At 39.9% G+C, this 16,340-nt stretch overlaps 1 protein-coding gene and 1 long non-coding RNA gene across 4 annotated transcripts in view; one reads left to right on the top strand and one right to left on the bottom strand.

Moving 5' to 3' along the window:
- Positions 1-10,686, top strand: part of Hil (peptidase hillarin) — a 23,897-nt gene extending 13,211 nt beyond the window's left edge. For both annotated transcript variants that reach the window (XM_071776877.1, XM_071776878.1), the window contains exons 4-12: positions 3,626-3,742; positions 3,889-4,061; positions 4,687-4,930; positions 5,359-5,585; positions 6,500-6,721; positions 6,814-6,963; positions 7,335-7,524; positions 8,017-8,274; positions 8,780-10,686. In XM_071776877.1, the coding sequence (XP_071632978.1) occupies positions 3,626-3,742; positions 3,889-4,061; positions 4,687-4,930; positions 5,359-5,585; positions 6,500-6,721; positions 6,814-6,963; positions 7,335-7,524; positions 8,017-8,274; positions 8,780-9,091 (1,893 nt within the window). In that variant the 3' untranslated portion in view covers positions 9,092-10,686. The remainder of the gene's footprint in view (positions 1-3,625; positions 3,743-3,888; positions 4,062-4,686; positions 4,931-5,358; positions 5,586-6,499; positions 6,722-6,813; positions 6,964-7,334; positions 7,525-8,016; positions 8,275-8,779) is intronic.
- The window catches only part of LOC139812212 (uncharacterized), a 22,358-nt gene extending 6,018 nt beyond the window's left edge, over positions 1-16,340 (bottom strand). The window contains exons 1-2 of one of the 2 annotated variants that reach the window (XR_011731834.1): positions 16,062-16,340; positions 3,093-3,201 (exon numbers count right to left, since the gene is read on the bottom strand). This is a non-coding gene — a long non-coding RNA (uncharacterized lncRNA). Of the gene's footprint in view, positions 1-3,092; positions 3,202-7,986; positions 8,128-16,061 lie in introns of those variants that run through there. The other variant, XR_011731833.1, reaches the window with a different exon arrangement.

The following is a 16,340-nucleotide window of genomic DNA, read 5'->3' as shown; positions in this document are numbered from 1 at the left end:
CATGAGTATACCGCACGATATAAAAATACTAAATATAAAAATATTCAAATAAACAACTGATAAATTCACTATTTCTAATAATAAACACGAAACATTTTCGGTCAAATAAATATGAAACATTGTATTTTACTACAATTACTGCATTCACTTTTATTGTGCTTTTAGATTGAGAGAAAAACTAAATAACAAAGATAATAGCATTAATAAATATCTGTGCAATAATCACACGTTACGTCAACAAAATGCCAGCCCACTAAAGAAGGAAATACCTACATCCTACATCGCCTTGTGGTCGATTAAATAAGAGACAATCGCGGAGACGTCTCGCAAGGCACGTACGACTGAACTCGAATTTCAACGTTTTCCCGATTTTCGTGCCCGGCGAAACCGCGAGACCTCCGAGACCGGCGGATTTCCGAATTTCCGATCGCGGGAACCGCGATCCGGCACACGTACCTACCGCGTCGCCGCGTGACTCCCATACGCGAATAATCGTCCGCTTGGCGCGGTGCAGGAATGCGGCGAACCGTCGCGAGAGAACGGACTTCACATGAAAATGAGATTACCGCTTTTCCCATCCGCGCGCCCGCGCCGGCCGGGAGTAATAAGGCCGAGCCGCTAGTCGCTCCACTATCGGCCGCGTTTTCTCCCAAAGCGCTTTCGCGCGTTCAGATCGCCGTCGCCGTCGTGTCCGATCGACCGACCGATCCTTATTTATATAGTTAAACACCCAGCCGGCCTATGTATGGCATTTACGCGAACGAAAGCGGCGTGGGCATCGAGACTGACAAGACCGAGCCATGGCGATCCCCCTCGGTCCTTTCCCTTCGTCCTACGAAGAGAATCTACGCGAGACAACAATACGCGCGGTAGCGAATTGCTGCGGGGGTTTATTAAGTCGCGAGACAATCATGATTTTTCTTCCGCGGCGGAATAATCAACGGGCGTGATTTATCCGGTATTTGTTCTGTATCGTCGTATCGCGGGGGCCCTCCTACGCTCGCAGGCTATCGACGACAAAGTCGAATGAACTCTGCCCACACGCCGCGCGCCGCGCCGTTGATCAGATAATTCTTTCAAATCGGATACGTGACGCGGAATGAGTCTCCTTCTCGCGCCGGCATTGCGGCATTATGTTTAATTGGCGAAACAGCCCCGGGAATCTCAGGAACGACGGGGACGCGTAACAGATCGCTGCGCGTGACTGTGATCGAACGACCGCAATTACTCCGATATGTCAGCTTCCATTCCGAGTCGAGCAAATAAGAACCGTACGACCGAAACTGGTATAGGGATCCGGAATGAGCGAGGAAATCATATCACGCAGATATGCGTTTGTTTCTCAATTTAAAGTGAAAACTCACTTTACAATTTTTCAAAAGAATCGCGAGGAAACCTCGGAGAATTTCAAGACTCCTTGATAATAATGTAAAGCTCAATTATTAAAATATTCAATATAAGAAATTAAAAAAGTCACCATAACGAGATAAAGATTAAAAATTTGGGTGATTAAGTAATTATTAAGTAATTATCTGGTCGATCAAAGTACGATGCATCGAAGCGCACGACCTCGCAAAGACTTTCCGGGACGAATTAACTCCCTCGCTTGTCGCGCGCGCGTTTTCCTCCGGGATGCGAGAACAATGCTGCGAGTCGGTGCCGCCGCACGTCGTTGTCGTTCATGATTATTCAAATCGTTATCACGGAAGAACGCGTATACGCCGTCGTCTTATTTCCCTCGTGCGCGAAACCGCCGCGCCGTGCCGACCTCGGGTCGGGACGTACCGCGCCGCGTGCACGCGAAGGAAAGGCTTTACGTCTACAACAACAAGGCGAACGAGGAGGGCGGACGGCGGGGAACCCGGGGGGGGGGGGGGGGGAAGCAGAATTATTTCCGCTTGCGGTACTTCTGCACTTGATGGCTAATTAGAGAATCGTTACCGGGCCGCGTAAAGAGCTGGCGGGTTGATAGCGCGCGTGTGTGCCCCGACCGCCGTCTCTCACGCGCCTTCGCGCGTAAAACGCTTAGGGAAAATTAATCCATTAAGGGCCGTTGTCCCATTTCCGGGAATGCGCTCTGAACGACAGACAGATCTCGCAAACGTATCAAAATATCTCCGTGTAACTGCGGAAAACTTGGCTCCGCGCTTCGCCGCGCGGTTAAAAACTTGTGAAATTATATTACGATAAGCGCGCGTGGTACTTCCAGCTGTTTGTAGCATAACGTGGCTCTCGGTGGAAAGCCTAAAACACAATTAAAGAAAAAACAGCCTTGAATTACGTCAGGACTGTGTGTACTCCCGAGTTTTGCTGGTCATTCTGAAAGACGTCGCGAGCAGGTTTTCCCACGATAAACATTATATACGTCTTATACACTTGTTCCCTCCGTTTTGCGCACTATTAGTGAATTTTCCGCGCAGGCATTGAAGATTTGTTGCGAGTAAAGTTACGTGTATATTAAAATGACGTTTAACGAGAAAACAATGTTATTTACTAAGTATGCAAAATTTTTCTTTTTCTGTCATTAAGTCTTAGTCACGTTTATTCTAATCGGATACGTATGCATTACTATGACATGACTACGACATGGACCTCACTAAAAGTCTTTATCTTGGTGTATATTAGAAAACAAATTATATAATGTGTTCTCTGGTCCAAAACAAATTTGTTAAAACAGACTTCATAAAGCATACCAATTTTCTTGAAGATGGCTTTTAATTATTTATATGTGATAAACCGTTATCTCCCTCTCTTTCTTTCTGTCTCAAATTAAATGGAAAAAATTGCATTGAAGAAATCTCGTCGCGCGACTTCAAAAGAACATGTTTGTCTCCCGCAGCGGTAACATTTCCCCTCTACTCATATTTTCATTGCATTAATATTTCCGGTTGCAACTACAAGCGCGAGCGGAAAGAGTCGCCGGGGGGGGGGGGCGCAACTCCATTTTTGAAAAAAAATACACCGGAAGAGGATTAGTTCACTTTTGTCGACCAGCAGCGGGTTGTCGCGCTCCCCCGAGGAGACTCTCTTAGAAGCGAATGAAAGCAGAAACGCGACGTGAAAGTAAATTATACAAAAAGTGGAGTACCTACCTCTAAGGCCAGAGCTGCGGGCGTTTTAAGAAATAGAAACGTTTCATTGCGTCCGACCGTATATCCGCGAGCTTCGTCTTCTTACGACTGCAGACTGGCGGAATGCTTCCTGTAAATGTAACGACATTTTAATCCTTAATTAGTAACATGCCGATCGCATGCATTAACTTTTCGAAATTACGTACCGAATCCGGAGTTTACGAGATATGTTTTACTTTATATGTATAGCTTTTACATAATATAAACGTAACTTAAATTTTACGTAATACTTTATATAACATTTTAGTAATAAGAAATTATAAGAACAGATTATATATATTTATCGGACATCGATACGTATTCTTTTTCTACATCGCTGCACAATACAATTGTAAAATTACTATGTACAGCTACATGCTATTGCAGTAATATTTTTAATATTTTCATACTTGCGATACTTTTCAAAAGAAGCATTCTCGTTGTTAATTAGTTCGACGTTAAGCACAATTGCGAATAATTAAGTACTTTAATAATCTTTATCTTTGCTGCATTAGGATCGCGATGAACAGACGCGTCTCGAGATGAAGCACCGGAAAGAAGAAGATGATTTATATCGGAAGTTTGCGCATCATCGCGAGGAAGAGGACCGGCGAATCCGCGAGGAATTCCGAGTATGTAATGACTGAGGCGGATTTTAACAAAAATGATACGAATTATTTGCGTTCTACAGATTAATTTTTTACACACCGTTAATTACAAATAATACACGTTAATTATAAATAATGAAATTTCAACATATTACGCATGATTCGAAAAGGACGAGTGGGAGAAGGAGCTGGAGCAATTGTCGGCGAGATGGGAACGGGAAAAAGGCGGAAGAGTTCGAACCCAACAATTTCAGCAGGAGAAGGAAGACTTGGAGAAGAATATGACTCTACGCAGGGACAAGAAGAAGGAAAGTCTCACGCGCAAAATGCTGGAGCACGAACGGTATTTATTATGTAATTAACGTGATATCCACATTTCGCTTTTAGATCGGGAAGGTACACACTTATACATCACGGATCACGATTTATTTCATTAAATGAAATATCGAGCGTAGAGCGTAATAGAAGTATCTGATTTTCTCGAAAGTAAACATTTGATAACGGATTTAATTACAAATATAATTAAAAATAACACACGTAATTAAAATTGAAAAGACATGTAATGAAATTCCAAAAAGCAATGCTATAAATAAAATAAAATAAATAAATTATCCAACTTTTATCAACTTAATATTTAACATGTCGACATTTTTTATACACTTTATCATAAAATAATTTGTGTAATTTGTACGTTGTTATATTTATTATATGACGTATTAACGAGAGACAATCTCGAATGGGATTACGAATATCGATTCCGTGCATTTTTCGCTACGGTAGAACACACATGGAAGAGTTACGTGCAACACGTTACAAGCCCGCGGTAGCTTCGGCTTTATGCTTTTTTCCGTTTTCTTTTTTTCTTTCGGACGATAAACAAGCTCGCGTGCGTTGGCGGTTCGCGAACCGGGAAGCCGGGTTTTCGCGCTCAACACAAAAGCTCCTCGTTACTCCTGATCAATTTATAGGGCGGCAACCGCCGCGCTGGTGGAGAAACAGAGCTCGGAGATGTTGGAGCTGATCAATGAGGCGAGAAGCGAGTACATGCTACAGGAGAGTTTATACCTTGACGAAGGAGACGGTTATATCCAGGAAGCGCCGCCCCCGCCTTATCCATCGCGCGCGCCACCCCCGCAGCCGCCAGCCCTCGCCAAGTACCATATCTACAATGATCCCCTGGAGTTCGCCGACATGGATCAGATAGCTATTTCGGTAAGATCTCACCGCGGAATTCTTTCAGCGCCGGCTTCCTCTCGTAAGTCATCCACCTTGTCGCCGGGACGACATTTTGCGGTGTACGGTCTATCGCAAGTATTCTGAGGGCGTTTATCGTCTTTTGCATTATAATGCTTTATTTAGTTTATCATGCATTATTATGTTTTAATTATTGCATTATTTTGCACTATTATGTTTTATTTAGTTTATCATGCGTTTTATTTAAATGAGCTTAAAAAAATTCGAGGAATTTTTTTCTTCTTTTAAAATTTATCCAACATCAATATTTCTACTTTCTTATTATCTAATTTCTGGAGATGCTATTCACGTTGGATTATATATGCGTAAGAGATTAAATCAGGCAATATTAGTATTATTAACGCCACTTTTACAAGATGTACTGATAAGTGATATTGTTCTTATAGGTAGCCCAAGAAGATCAAAAAACGTTCACCGACTTGGTGCGACAGTTGGTGAGCAGATGCGGATCGGATATTGAAAAGGCGAGAACAATATTCCGATGGATCACCGTGAAGAATCTGAACACTATGCAGTTTGATGAAAACTTACGGGGTGACACTCCCATGGGTCTACTGAGGGGCATCAAACACGGCACGGAAAGTTACCACGTTCTATTCAAACGATTGTGCAGGTAACCGCACGCTAACGATATTATAAAAAATAAACGAATGTATAAAAAGAATTTCTATAAGTATACATGACAGGACGGAGATAGATGAAAACTTTACTTTGGTAAAAATATCAACAATTTACACGTGCAATTATTTATATCGCATTCCATATATAAGCTCAATATATAAATTGTTCAGTGAAATAATATAACGCATTAAAATGTGGAAAAAATAAAAGACAAAAATGATAGTGTTACGCCAAAATAAAAGAGTGTGAGATTTTATTTTTTTACAAAAATATATAGATTCAATAAAAAGAATAGAAAGTTGTGTTCTAAGGTAAAAATTCTAAAATATTATATTATATATTTATATTATAACATAACCATATATGAAAGCTAGTAAATAAACTTTTTAACTAATTAGTATGTCGTGTTCGCTTGGAATAACAAAATCAAACAAAGGGCTCGACTCAGGGAAGGCTCGAATTAATACGTCGACGAGCTATGATCGGACTTGAAGCGACGATTTTATTGACGATGTAAGCGAATGGCGTTCGAATTAATTATAAGGGGGTATGTGGGGGCGTTTTGATTATTGGAGAGGGAAATGTTTTAAATTTTAACGACTATTTGTTACACTGAAGAAAGCCACAGTTATCCGAAACGTTTGTCATTATTTTGTTCGAAATATACACGATAGCATAAACAACCTGCTGGTTCGCAAGCCCTTTGTTTGATTTTGTTAAACTTTTTAATTTTAGTATATTATATGAGTCCGTGTAACTCGCGTAGAAATACGTGCACATTAAAGCGCCTAGCGAAGTTTATAAGGAGATTAAGAATTTAATTATCGAAATGTTCGATATTTATCTCATATATTTCACTTCGCGAAAACTGATGGTACCTAAATTGCTAAATAACATTGAATGCAGTTATGCGGGCTTGCACTGCGTGGTCATCAAGGGTTACAGCAAGTCGGCGGGCTACCAGCCGGGCGTTTGCTTCGAGGACAACCGATTCCGGAACAGCTGGAACGCCGTGTACGTGGCAGGTGCGTGGCGGTTTGTCCAGTGTAATTGGGGGGCACGACACCTCGTCAATGCCAAAGAGGTTCCCCGTCCCGGTCAACCGAAAGCTAAGAACGACAGCCTCAGGTACGACACGCCAAAGTCCGCGGGTATCGTGATTGTAGCGTTTGCGTGTGCAAATAAAACGATCGATGAGATCACGAGGACGTTTCACTTAGGTACGAATACGACGATCATTACTTCCTGACGGACCCCCGGGAATTCATATACGAATTCTTCCCTCTTCAAGAGGATTGGCAGTTGCTTAAACAGCCGATTTCACTTAAGGACTTTGAGGAATTGCCTTTCGTACGGTCTCTATTCTTCAGGTAAGGCAACATTCCTGTTTTCTTTTTTTTTCCATAATACACACGAGAAATAAGAGAGAAAACCGGATCTGTACACAAATTAGTTGCTACAATTTATGTTTCTCTCTTTATGTAATGGAATTCATTATTCAATGTCACGCTACATATATATTTTTTATTAATTTCACATTATATATTTTTGGCAAAAATAGTAGCAGCTTCAAACATACCACATCTTAACAAATGAATTCCGCCTATTGAAGCGTGTTTAAAGACCGTTAGGACGCGTAATTAAACCGACGATCTCGCAAGCGTGGCGAGAGATCGGTCTGTTAACAATGACCGTAAGTTGCACGGCGAAAATACCGTTCGGATAAATTCTGCGTGCACAGGTACGGCCTTTACTTTCCGGATACGAATACGAATGCCGTTATGTATACGGATTCCACCGGTGCTGCGACCGTGAGGATAGCGATGCCGGCGCATATGCAATCATCCCTTATCTTTCATTACAATCTCAAGTTTTACGACAACGACGGCGATGGCTACGACGGTGTGTCGCTCAAGCGTTTTGTCATGCAGGTATAAACTGATAGTCCGCGTCTTCTATATATTCGCGCGATGATTTATCTCAAGCGACTTGAATCCGCGTCACTTTGATTTTAAAATATCACGAAAGTTATGTAAAACAATTTATATAGCTCTAAATCTGTATAAAATATGATATTAACGATTCGTTAATGGCCTATTTTGAAACTTGAGGATTTAATTTAAAAAATCAAATAACAAAAAAAAGAGAAAAAGATTAATTTTAATTTTAATTTATATAAATTTCAAAACATTTATAAATATATAATAGTTGAAAAATTATAATATATTCTGATGTTATCATTAATTTTTTTCATATATCTTATTCTACACTATTTTTGTACTTTGTTCATGTATAACATCGATAATTTACACGCTTAGTAAAAGACGCGCTCTTATTTCATCGTTTAAATTTATAACAAGATAAGAAAATAATACAGCAAGGTCGATACTCACGTAAATTTTTCAAGTCCAAAATTTGTTTAGTCGGTTGTAGGGAACATAGTTGCATTCCGAGTTCACGCCCCGTGCTCCGGAGCCTTTCTCTTGGACATATTCGCCAATGCGGTAACGCCGAAGGAATATTTGACCGGCGAACCGATGAAGTTCAAGAGCGTCTGCAAATTCAAAATCGCCTGTGAAGAACTGCAGACGGTGATGGTACCATTGCCGGATTGCGCCAGTGGCGAATGGGGCCCCACCAAAGCTACCAGATTATTTGGTCTCATACCCATCACTCATCAAGTAAGTCAATTAGTTAAATCGGTCTGCTTGTACAATTCAGAGCAAAAACAAAACGATATCAATGCAAATTATACAAAGTGATTTAGAAATATATATAGATATAGATAGACTTATTTTTTTTTATAAATTCAAGTTAATGATTGAATCAAATTTTTATTTGTTGAATTAGGGTCATTAAAAAGAAAACGATGTGAACGCACATTTTCAACAGTAAAAAGATTAATACTAATTTTAGAGCGTTATATAAGATACTTTGATTTTTTTCTGTTCAGCATGGCATTACACAATTTGTTACACCTTTCGCGTAAAACAAAAGTTTTACAATGCATTGGTCCACAATCAGTTCCACAAAAATAAATTTCCCTCCCGCTTTTTTCTCCCACGTGAGGCATTAAGGTGAAAAAAAAGAAAATCCAAGAAGAATCGCCAGAGAGACGAGAAATCTTCCGATTTTATCGCGCTTGCCAGGCGGGCGGTTTACAATCGCGCGATCTATTGATTTTAGGAAGCCCTAGTGTTCGCCGGCCGCGAGCTGGAGATTCAATTCCGCATGTCGAGGCCGTTGACGGACTTCATGGCGACCCTGCACAAGAACGGCATCGAGGAGAAGCGCCTGTCCAAGTACGTGACGCATTCCATCGCCGACGACGACGTGGTCACTTTCTCCATAAGTTTCCCCGAGGAGGGCCAGTACGGTCTGGACGTCTACACCAGGGAATCCACCGCCTCGCCCGTCGCTCAGCACGACGTCACCGGCGAGAAGCATCTGCTCACGCACTGCTGCAAGTATCTCATCAACTCCAGCAAACGGAATTGAGAGTGTAAAATCGCGGGGCGCGCTCTTGAAACATAGTCTCGGCTTCGTTCGAAAATTTCTACTTTAGTTACGGACGACGATTGATAGACGACGATTGGGATTCCAGTGCTCGTTAGGACGAACGATAACAAATGCACTTCTTCCATAGTGCTTTCGGAAAATTATAAAAATAGAGAATAAGGAAATATTTTGCAGGAATAATGTATATGTACTGTCGCGACAAAACGACTGTTTTATGATCTGAAAATCTCGCTCGTCATGTCGAGCTCATCCTATCCTTAGGAGGCAGAGAGTTTATAACGTAATCGTCCTGGATCGGCCATTAATGATGAATTAACGACGCTTTTATCGTGAATACCGAGAAAGAGGAGAGAAAAGAGGCCGATCGAGTGACGACGGTGACGAAGAGGCAATGGTGAAAGCAATGACGTTTTACGTCATTCTTCAAGAACTATTTTTTATGCAATTCCGCTACCTCGAGTCTAACAGTAGGCTTACGACTTGGAGATAATTATTAATGTAAAACTAACTGTGTGGAAGTTTAATTTGACGCGGGAGAGGCATTTTTCGAAGGGCTTTTCGACAGCAAAAGATACCTTCGTATACAAGCGGGCGGGTTTAACGCGATTTCCTGAACACCCGGTATATCTGGAACGCGCTTACGGTCGTGCTTTCTTGTATCATCTACCGAGTTAGTACTTCCGTATAATAATAATCCTCTTCCCCTCCCCGCGATCATGCTTCTCTTACGCAACGTATCAAATAAATTATTGCGATCTGCGATTCCGTCGTAACAATCTCATCTCGAAGCTTTACTTTCACCGACAGATTTATATATTTATCGCTAATACCACATTATTTTCAGTACTAGTTATTATACACGGCCTCGATCGCGGATCCATATTGAGCGTGTGACGCGCATAGACCGAATAAAGCAAATATAATATATTTTATGTACGAAAGATGCTTCTGTATATATAATGTACGTATAAGATAATTACGACTTGAAAATATCGTTATCCACAAAGCACACTGACTCGTATCTGAAAAAGTACTCACCCAATTTAGCCCATTTTTCTTTCTTCAAGTATGTTGTTTTCTCATACGAATTGTATTATCTATTATATTCGTGTGTGTGTCCTCTTTTAAAATTGATACATTTTCAAGTCGCAATTTTCGAAATGCACAGGTGCTATACTTTATATTATCCTTTATAATTATTCGCACAATCGAGTAGCAGTCATACAATTATTTAGTGGTAGGATAGTATATTTGCACCATCGACTATGCGAGCAAAAACGTCGTTTATAACAAATAAAAAGAAGAACAGTATATATTTGTTAATCGTGTAATATTAATCTGTCTTGTTGTCAATTAAAATTTTAACCACGAATAAAACTCCCACATTGTAGCCTAATGTAATAGATGTAATTCGAACTTACGAAGTCTATTTTGTTATCCATTAACATCCATAAGTATGTAAATTAATTTTTTATATACTTGTAGTTACTTTCAATAAAATTTGATATTCTTGTATAAAGATTTAATAAATTGATTTCCACAAAATAACTTCGATTTATTTTAACATCGATTCTCGCAAATTCGACCTCCATTATAAACGTTTTTTAACAACATAATCTTTTTTTAAGAAGCATATTTATAAAGGTATATTTAAGAATGTCTCCGAAAGTCTTTTTAACACAACTTTACATTAACAATTTCGAGAGAAAGAAATCACAATTGTCAAAAATATTCTTATTATTGTGTCCGTCAAGTTTGCATTGCAAAAAAATAACTTAAAAACATGTAACACCGAAATGATATAGCATTTAAATGTTACGAAACGACAGATTTTACTCAGTTTCTACGGTCAATGTGCATTCTATTAATAGATTCTGTTATATTTCTGCTGACATTCAAATTTTGCAGCAGACACTTTCCAAATCTGTTCTATACAGATTTGGCTTTCCGGGAATGTAAGACAAATGTAATTTAAGATAAAGATAAAGAGGAATGTAGATAGAAGGATTTAGTAATAGATTTTATACATCTGTAATTTTATTTTTACTTTTTTCCGTGTACCTTTCTTAAATCTGCTCACTTTAATTAGTTTCTTTTAAGCGCTTTTTCTACACATTTAATTTTCTGTAACAAAATAGCCGTGACAAATGTGTTCAAACAATCAAATCTATTGAGAAAATTTGCAAAGTACGTTCAGTTAGATGATAAAGTATACATAACAGTGTATACATTCGCGCACGCACATTATTTGAGATCATGTGTAATAACACCAGCAATTGTTAGATGGCCCGCGAGCAACGTATGTTCTCGTTATTAAAATACACTTAAATTATAATATAAGCACACATGTAATAATATAAGATTTGTATAGTATATAATGAAACACATAAATTATTGTGTTACCTATTACTATACCTCACTATATATATACTAAAATTAAATTATCTATTATGGAGACAGTATGGGTCTCTCTATTAGAGATCTATGTCTGATTTCCACCGTAGAGATAGACGTCGCAGGGAGCAATAAAGATTGCATGGACATTAAATGTTCCATGTGAGCACATTCACGTAGAGTATAAATAATTGATTTCCGTAAAATTTCCTGTCAAACAGCAACCCGTTGCACTTCATTTCATCGAGCATGATAAACGTAACGGTACGTCCATCTTGCGGTAAAGACAGAGAATTTAAATTTCTTGGATCAAATGTGATTTTATACAGGCTTGAATAACGAGCTGCTGCACTACACAGGCCACATTCTCGCTTCTGACATCTAATGACGATTTTATTAAGACGAGTATTTAAGGGAATTGAAGAAACAATTATCGCAAACGACAAATTCTATTCGCAAAGCTATTTTAATTTGTGAAGAAACGACAATCGATTTTAGCCAGAAATTGTCTCGAACTTCTATGTAATACAAAAGTAAATCTGAATGATGGTAATCCTGAAATATAACTCAATATAATCAATAACTCGTTTAATAGTCAAGGCTACTGAACAGTCATAATTCATATCAATTGCACAATTTATGACATTTCTATCAATCGATCGATTCTTATTTTAGAAAGCAGCTATTTCTAAGTTTAATGTTGGCACATAATTCTGTAGCCAAAAATATTTACAGACATATATGGCTATTAATGAAACATTCAAAGACAATGATCTTCGGCGAATCCATGATAAATTTGAAATCTCGTCAAAAGTACCATTAACATTTAGTGACACGGGCCGTATCGATTTATATCGAATTACCGCTGAGTGGCGTTCGTGCGACCGTAGCTCAACAAAACTTACCGTAAACTAAAATTTTACGAAGTGAACGGCTTCTGCATCTTCGGTCGCGCTTTTTTTTCAAACCGACTCGCGCTTTCTCTCTGCCCAACCGCTTATTATGAAAACTAATTACCGGGATTCGTCCTGTGTTTTAGTTCGGAGATGAATCGTCATTCGAGGCTGCAGATTCTTTATCCGCGTTGCGACGAGTCGTCGTGTCGTTTCAGCGCTAATTAAATAGCCGGTCCCCAGGTCGTAAACCCGCCCCCCCCCTCCTCCTCCCCCCTCCACTCACCGTCAACTTCCGGAATAGGAGGACGATCCCTCGGAATTGCCCGAGACGAGAAAGAAGTTTCCTTATATTCCACGATGGTACGTGCGGAAAGAAAGATTTCATCGCGCGGGCGGACCACTTTGTGATTTATAGCCCGCTAACTGCTTATTGTAATTGCAGATGAGGGCATCCATTATTGTTATTATCAGCGTCGGCCGCGGAGACAGGACGCGGGATTTAGAAGCTGCTCTCCGCCTTATCTCGTCGCGCGAAATGGGAATTTCTGTTCGCGGCGGCGGTGGCGCGGCTAGAATTTTTAATGGCACTTACAGTAGAACTTATCGCGTGGTTGGCTGGGGCTTCACGTTTTACTTTTATTAACATAAAATTACCTCCTTTTACACTCCTTCTGGATATATAACACGATTTACCATCAACGTTCTTTAAAGGGCCTCGATCGACGGCGATTTATTGTACGCGAGGCACGAGGGCCGTAATTATTTTTGCAGCTTCGTTTATTTTCCACGCTGGAGCGCTCGCACGTCCGCGCGAGAATGCCCGTGCTAAAAAATAAGACATTTGATTACCCCGGCTTATTGTGGCGCTGGAACAATTAAAAGGTTTTGATAGCTGCTGCTGAAACGTGTTCCCTTTTTGTTCCAGTTTCCATTGTTTGATTATGGTCGCTTGTTAGTATTTCACGCTCTATACACACGCCACATAGAGACGATATGGACTCAGAGGCTTTAACAAGCCTCTTCCCTTCGTTCTTTTTTTTTTCCTCGCGCTTCCTTTCGTTAGATGCAACGTCTTTATAATTGCTCACCGCAAATGGATGGCTTATTAATGTATACGTCTATTTGCCGGTATTCCGACCGCAACATCTTAATAACCGCCGAATGTAAATAGCAGTCGCTTGATATACTTTCTTAATACCGTTCTTTTTATGCAGAATCATTTACTATATAGTGTCTTTAAAAATTTGCTTATTAAAAGTATCGAAATTTTAATTAATGGAGTAAAAGAGCGGATGTTTTTCATCCATTGTAAAATACTTTCTTTCAAAGTTTTATATACAATGTGTATACGCCGCGATATTACAAAGACTATAGAAAAGTACGTAACATAATAATTGGATATATTAATATATACTTTTTGTCGATATCTCGTAACTTCGAGCAGAGGAATTTTATATTTACATAAATAAAAAAAAATCTTCTCTTTAAATTTATATTAAAGTGCAACGTGCCAATTTTATTCGCGCTTGGGCTTTTTGGTAAAATTTTCGAACAAACGTCAGACGTGTCGCCAGCGCTATCCCGCGCATGCATCGCATCGGCCCGCTTAAAATACACAGCGCTGTGAAACGTAAAAGCTATTTGCCTTTACGAGTGGACTATTTTTGCCGGGCGCCGCGCGCCGCACGCCCACCGCCTCTAATCTAAGGCGCGAGCATCTATAATGCATGCCGGGGCCGTGAGGGTATTTCTAATCCCACGCAACCCCCTTGTGGGGGCCGCAGATAGAGAGTCGAAATATCGGGCGTCGAAGTAGCGAGCTGTTTTCCGAGGGGGCGACCAAGGCTGCGCCCTCACCCCCGCGCGCGGTGGTGAGTCACGCGAGAGAACGGCTGCGCGATCGTCGAAGATCTTTCGGCGACGAGACGGAAACGGTAAAGGGATAAGATAGCTTGGAAACTCGATCCCCTTGCGTGTGAGTTTCCGTGCCCGGGCAAAAATCTTTAAAAGCCGCCCTCGCTGATAGGGGCGAATATTACGCGACGAAAAATTGTGGATTTATCGGTTGGTTTAAAGGGAAAAATGGTTTCAACGGAGCGTGGAGCGCACAAAAGTAATTAATTTTATATGTCAGTAAAATTAAATATTATAACGGAGTTTTTGTATTAAATAGTACGATTGTGATAAAGCGAAACTAAATTACGAAATATCAGGTTGAGTCATTCACACAATTATCGTTTATACGTTAACATATGCGTTTTTCCTCCTCGTTTCTCTAATGTCAAATATAAAAATGAATTTTGGAGGAAAGCACATTTTCCTGTGGTTATTCATGGTTTTATGGCATATTCTATTATTCGTGTGTTTGATAATGAGTGAATTTACCGCAGTGCAAACTGAAATTCGTATAAAATAAATATAACACGTGAAATAACATCGAAAAAATTGTTTAACATTATTTAGACGGGCATACGAAATAGGGAGCTTGAAAGCTGCAATACTTCAGGCAACGGGGGGAAAATATAAGAAACCTACCGAGTGTGTGTGTTAATAAAACGAATAGTGAGCCGAGTGTTTCGATTTCGTTGCCGCGGAATGAGAACGATCGGAGAGGGTGAGACCTCTCGAATAATAACAGCAATATCGTTCCGCTAGGCGCTGTCGGGTCCTTCGATACAACGACCGCGGAAAGCGTCATTTATTCGTAATGGTACCATTCTGTACGCGCGCGAATCTCTCGCCCCCGTACCCTTATGATAACGCAGCCGCGTCGCGTCGCGCCCCTTCGCGTCCGACGATACATCCGTCTCGATGATACATGTTCGCGGTCCTCCTCCACTTTCACGCAGGACGGAGAAGCGATCTCCACCGGCTTGGCAGATCGAACGATGCATTATTTATCCAGAATCAGAAACGAGAGTAATCGGCCGCGTTGAAGGATCGCGCGATCGAGACATCAATTCGAGGGAGGAGAATTATTTCCACAAATCAGTGAGTCCGTTGTGGCTTCGCGATCGAAGAAGGTGAAGAACGGATTCCACTGACACTGCCCGAATTACGAAGCATCCTCGTCGAGTATCAAGTATACGAGACGCTACCGGTAATTTGATAAAAATGCTAAAAGGCGATCTGAGAGAAGAACGGTGATTGTTTCGATTAAAAATAGAAGTGCTTTTAAAAATAGACACAGGTGGGAAAGTAATTATACTTATTATTAAGTACAACTAATATTAGAAAATTTATCTTTCAATTAAAAAATTATTTTTTGATACAGAGAAAAAAATATCCTTTGGTTTGTATCAGATATCCTAATATCACTTCCAATCGATTTTCAATCCTGATTGTTAAGATAGTTGGGGAACAAGAACCTTGTTAAACTGAATACTTCCAATTTTTACACAAACACTTGAGAGCCAGTGTAGTAGTTTTTGTTCTCAGCAAGCGGATATTTATATCAGCACAGCGACAAAAAATTTAATACTATGTTCTTTGAAGGTATGATTATATACATATATATTTATACGACAATGTGGAAATCAGCTGTGACATTATTTCTTTTCTTATCCGTAATATAATTTAGACGAAACAGAGAGATGCAATCTAGATACTTTATAAAATGTATCTTATATGCATTTCAAAGGAAGGCATTCCAAACTTACCGAAGGAACACCAATAGTCGAACAATGCCGCCGTCCTCAGGAAAACCTTATCGGACGATGAATCGAATCGACATGATTCGATGCAAACTACGAGCGCTCTATTCTCTAACGAGTATGTGTCGCCTTATATGCCTAATGGAAAGCAAACTCGCGTTTTAAAATTCTTTCCTTCACATTATCATTCTAATTAGTTTCCTTTTGTCTGCAGTATCTTATTACGCATTCCTGCATTTCATGTTGATTATACTTTTCAATGAAACACATACTTTTATATACAAA

This window comes from Temnothorax longispinosus, chromosome 4, assembly GCF_030848805.1.
Source record: "Temnothorax longispinosus isolate EJ_2023e chromosome 4, Tlon_JGU_v1, whole genome shotgun sequence".
Taxonomy (NCBI): Eukaryota; Metazoa; Arthropoda; class Insecta; order Hymenoptera; family Formicidae; genus Temnothorax; species Temnothorax longispinosus.
Note: the sequence above shows the minus strand (reverse complement) of the source record. Positions and strands in the feature narration are given on the sequence as shown.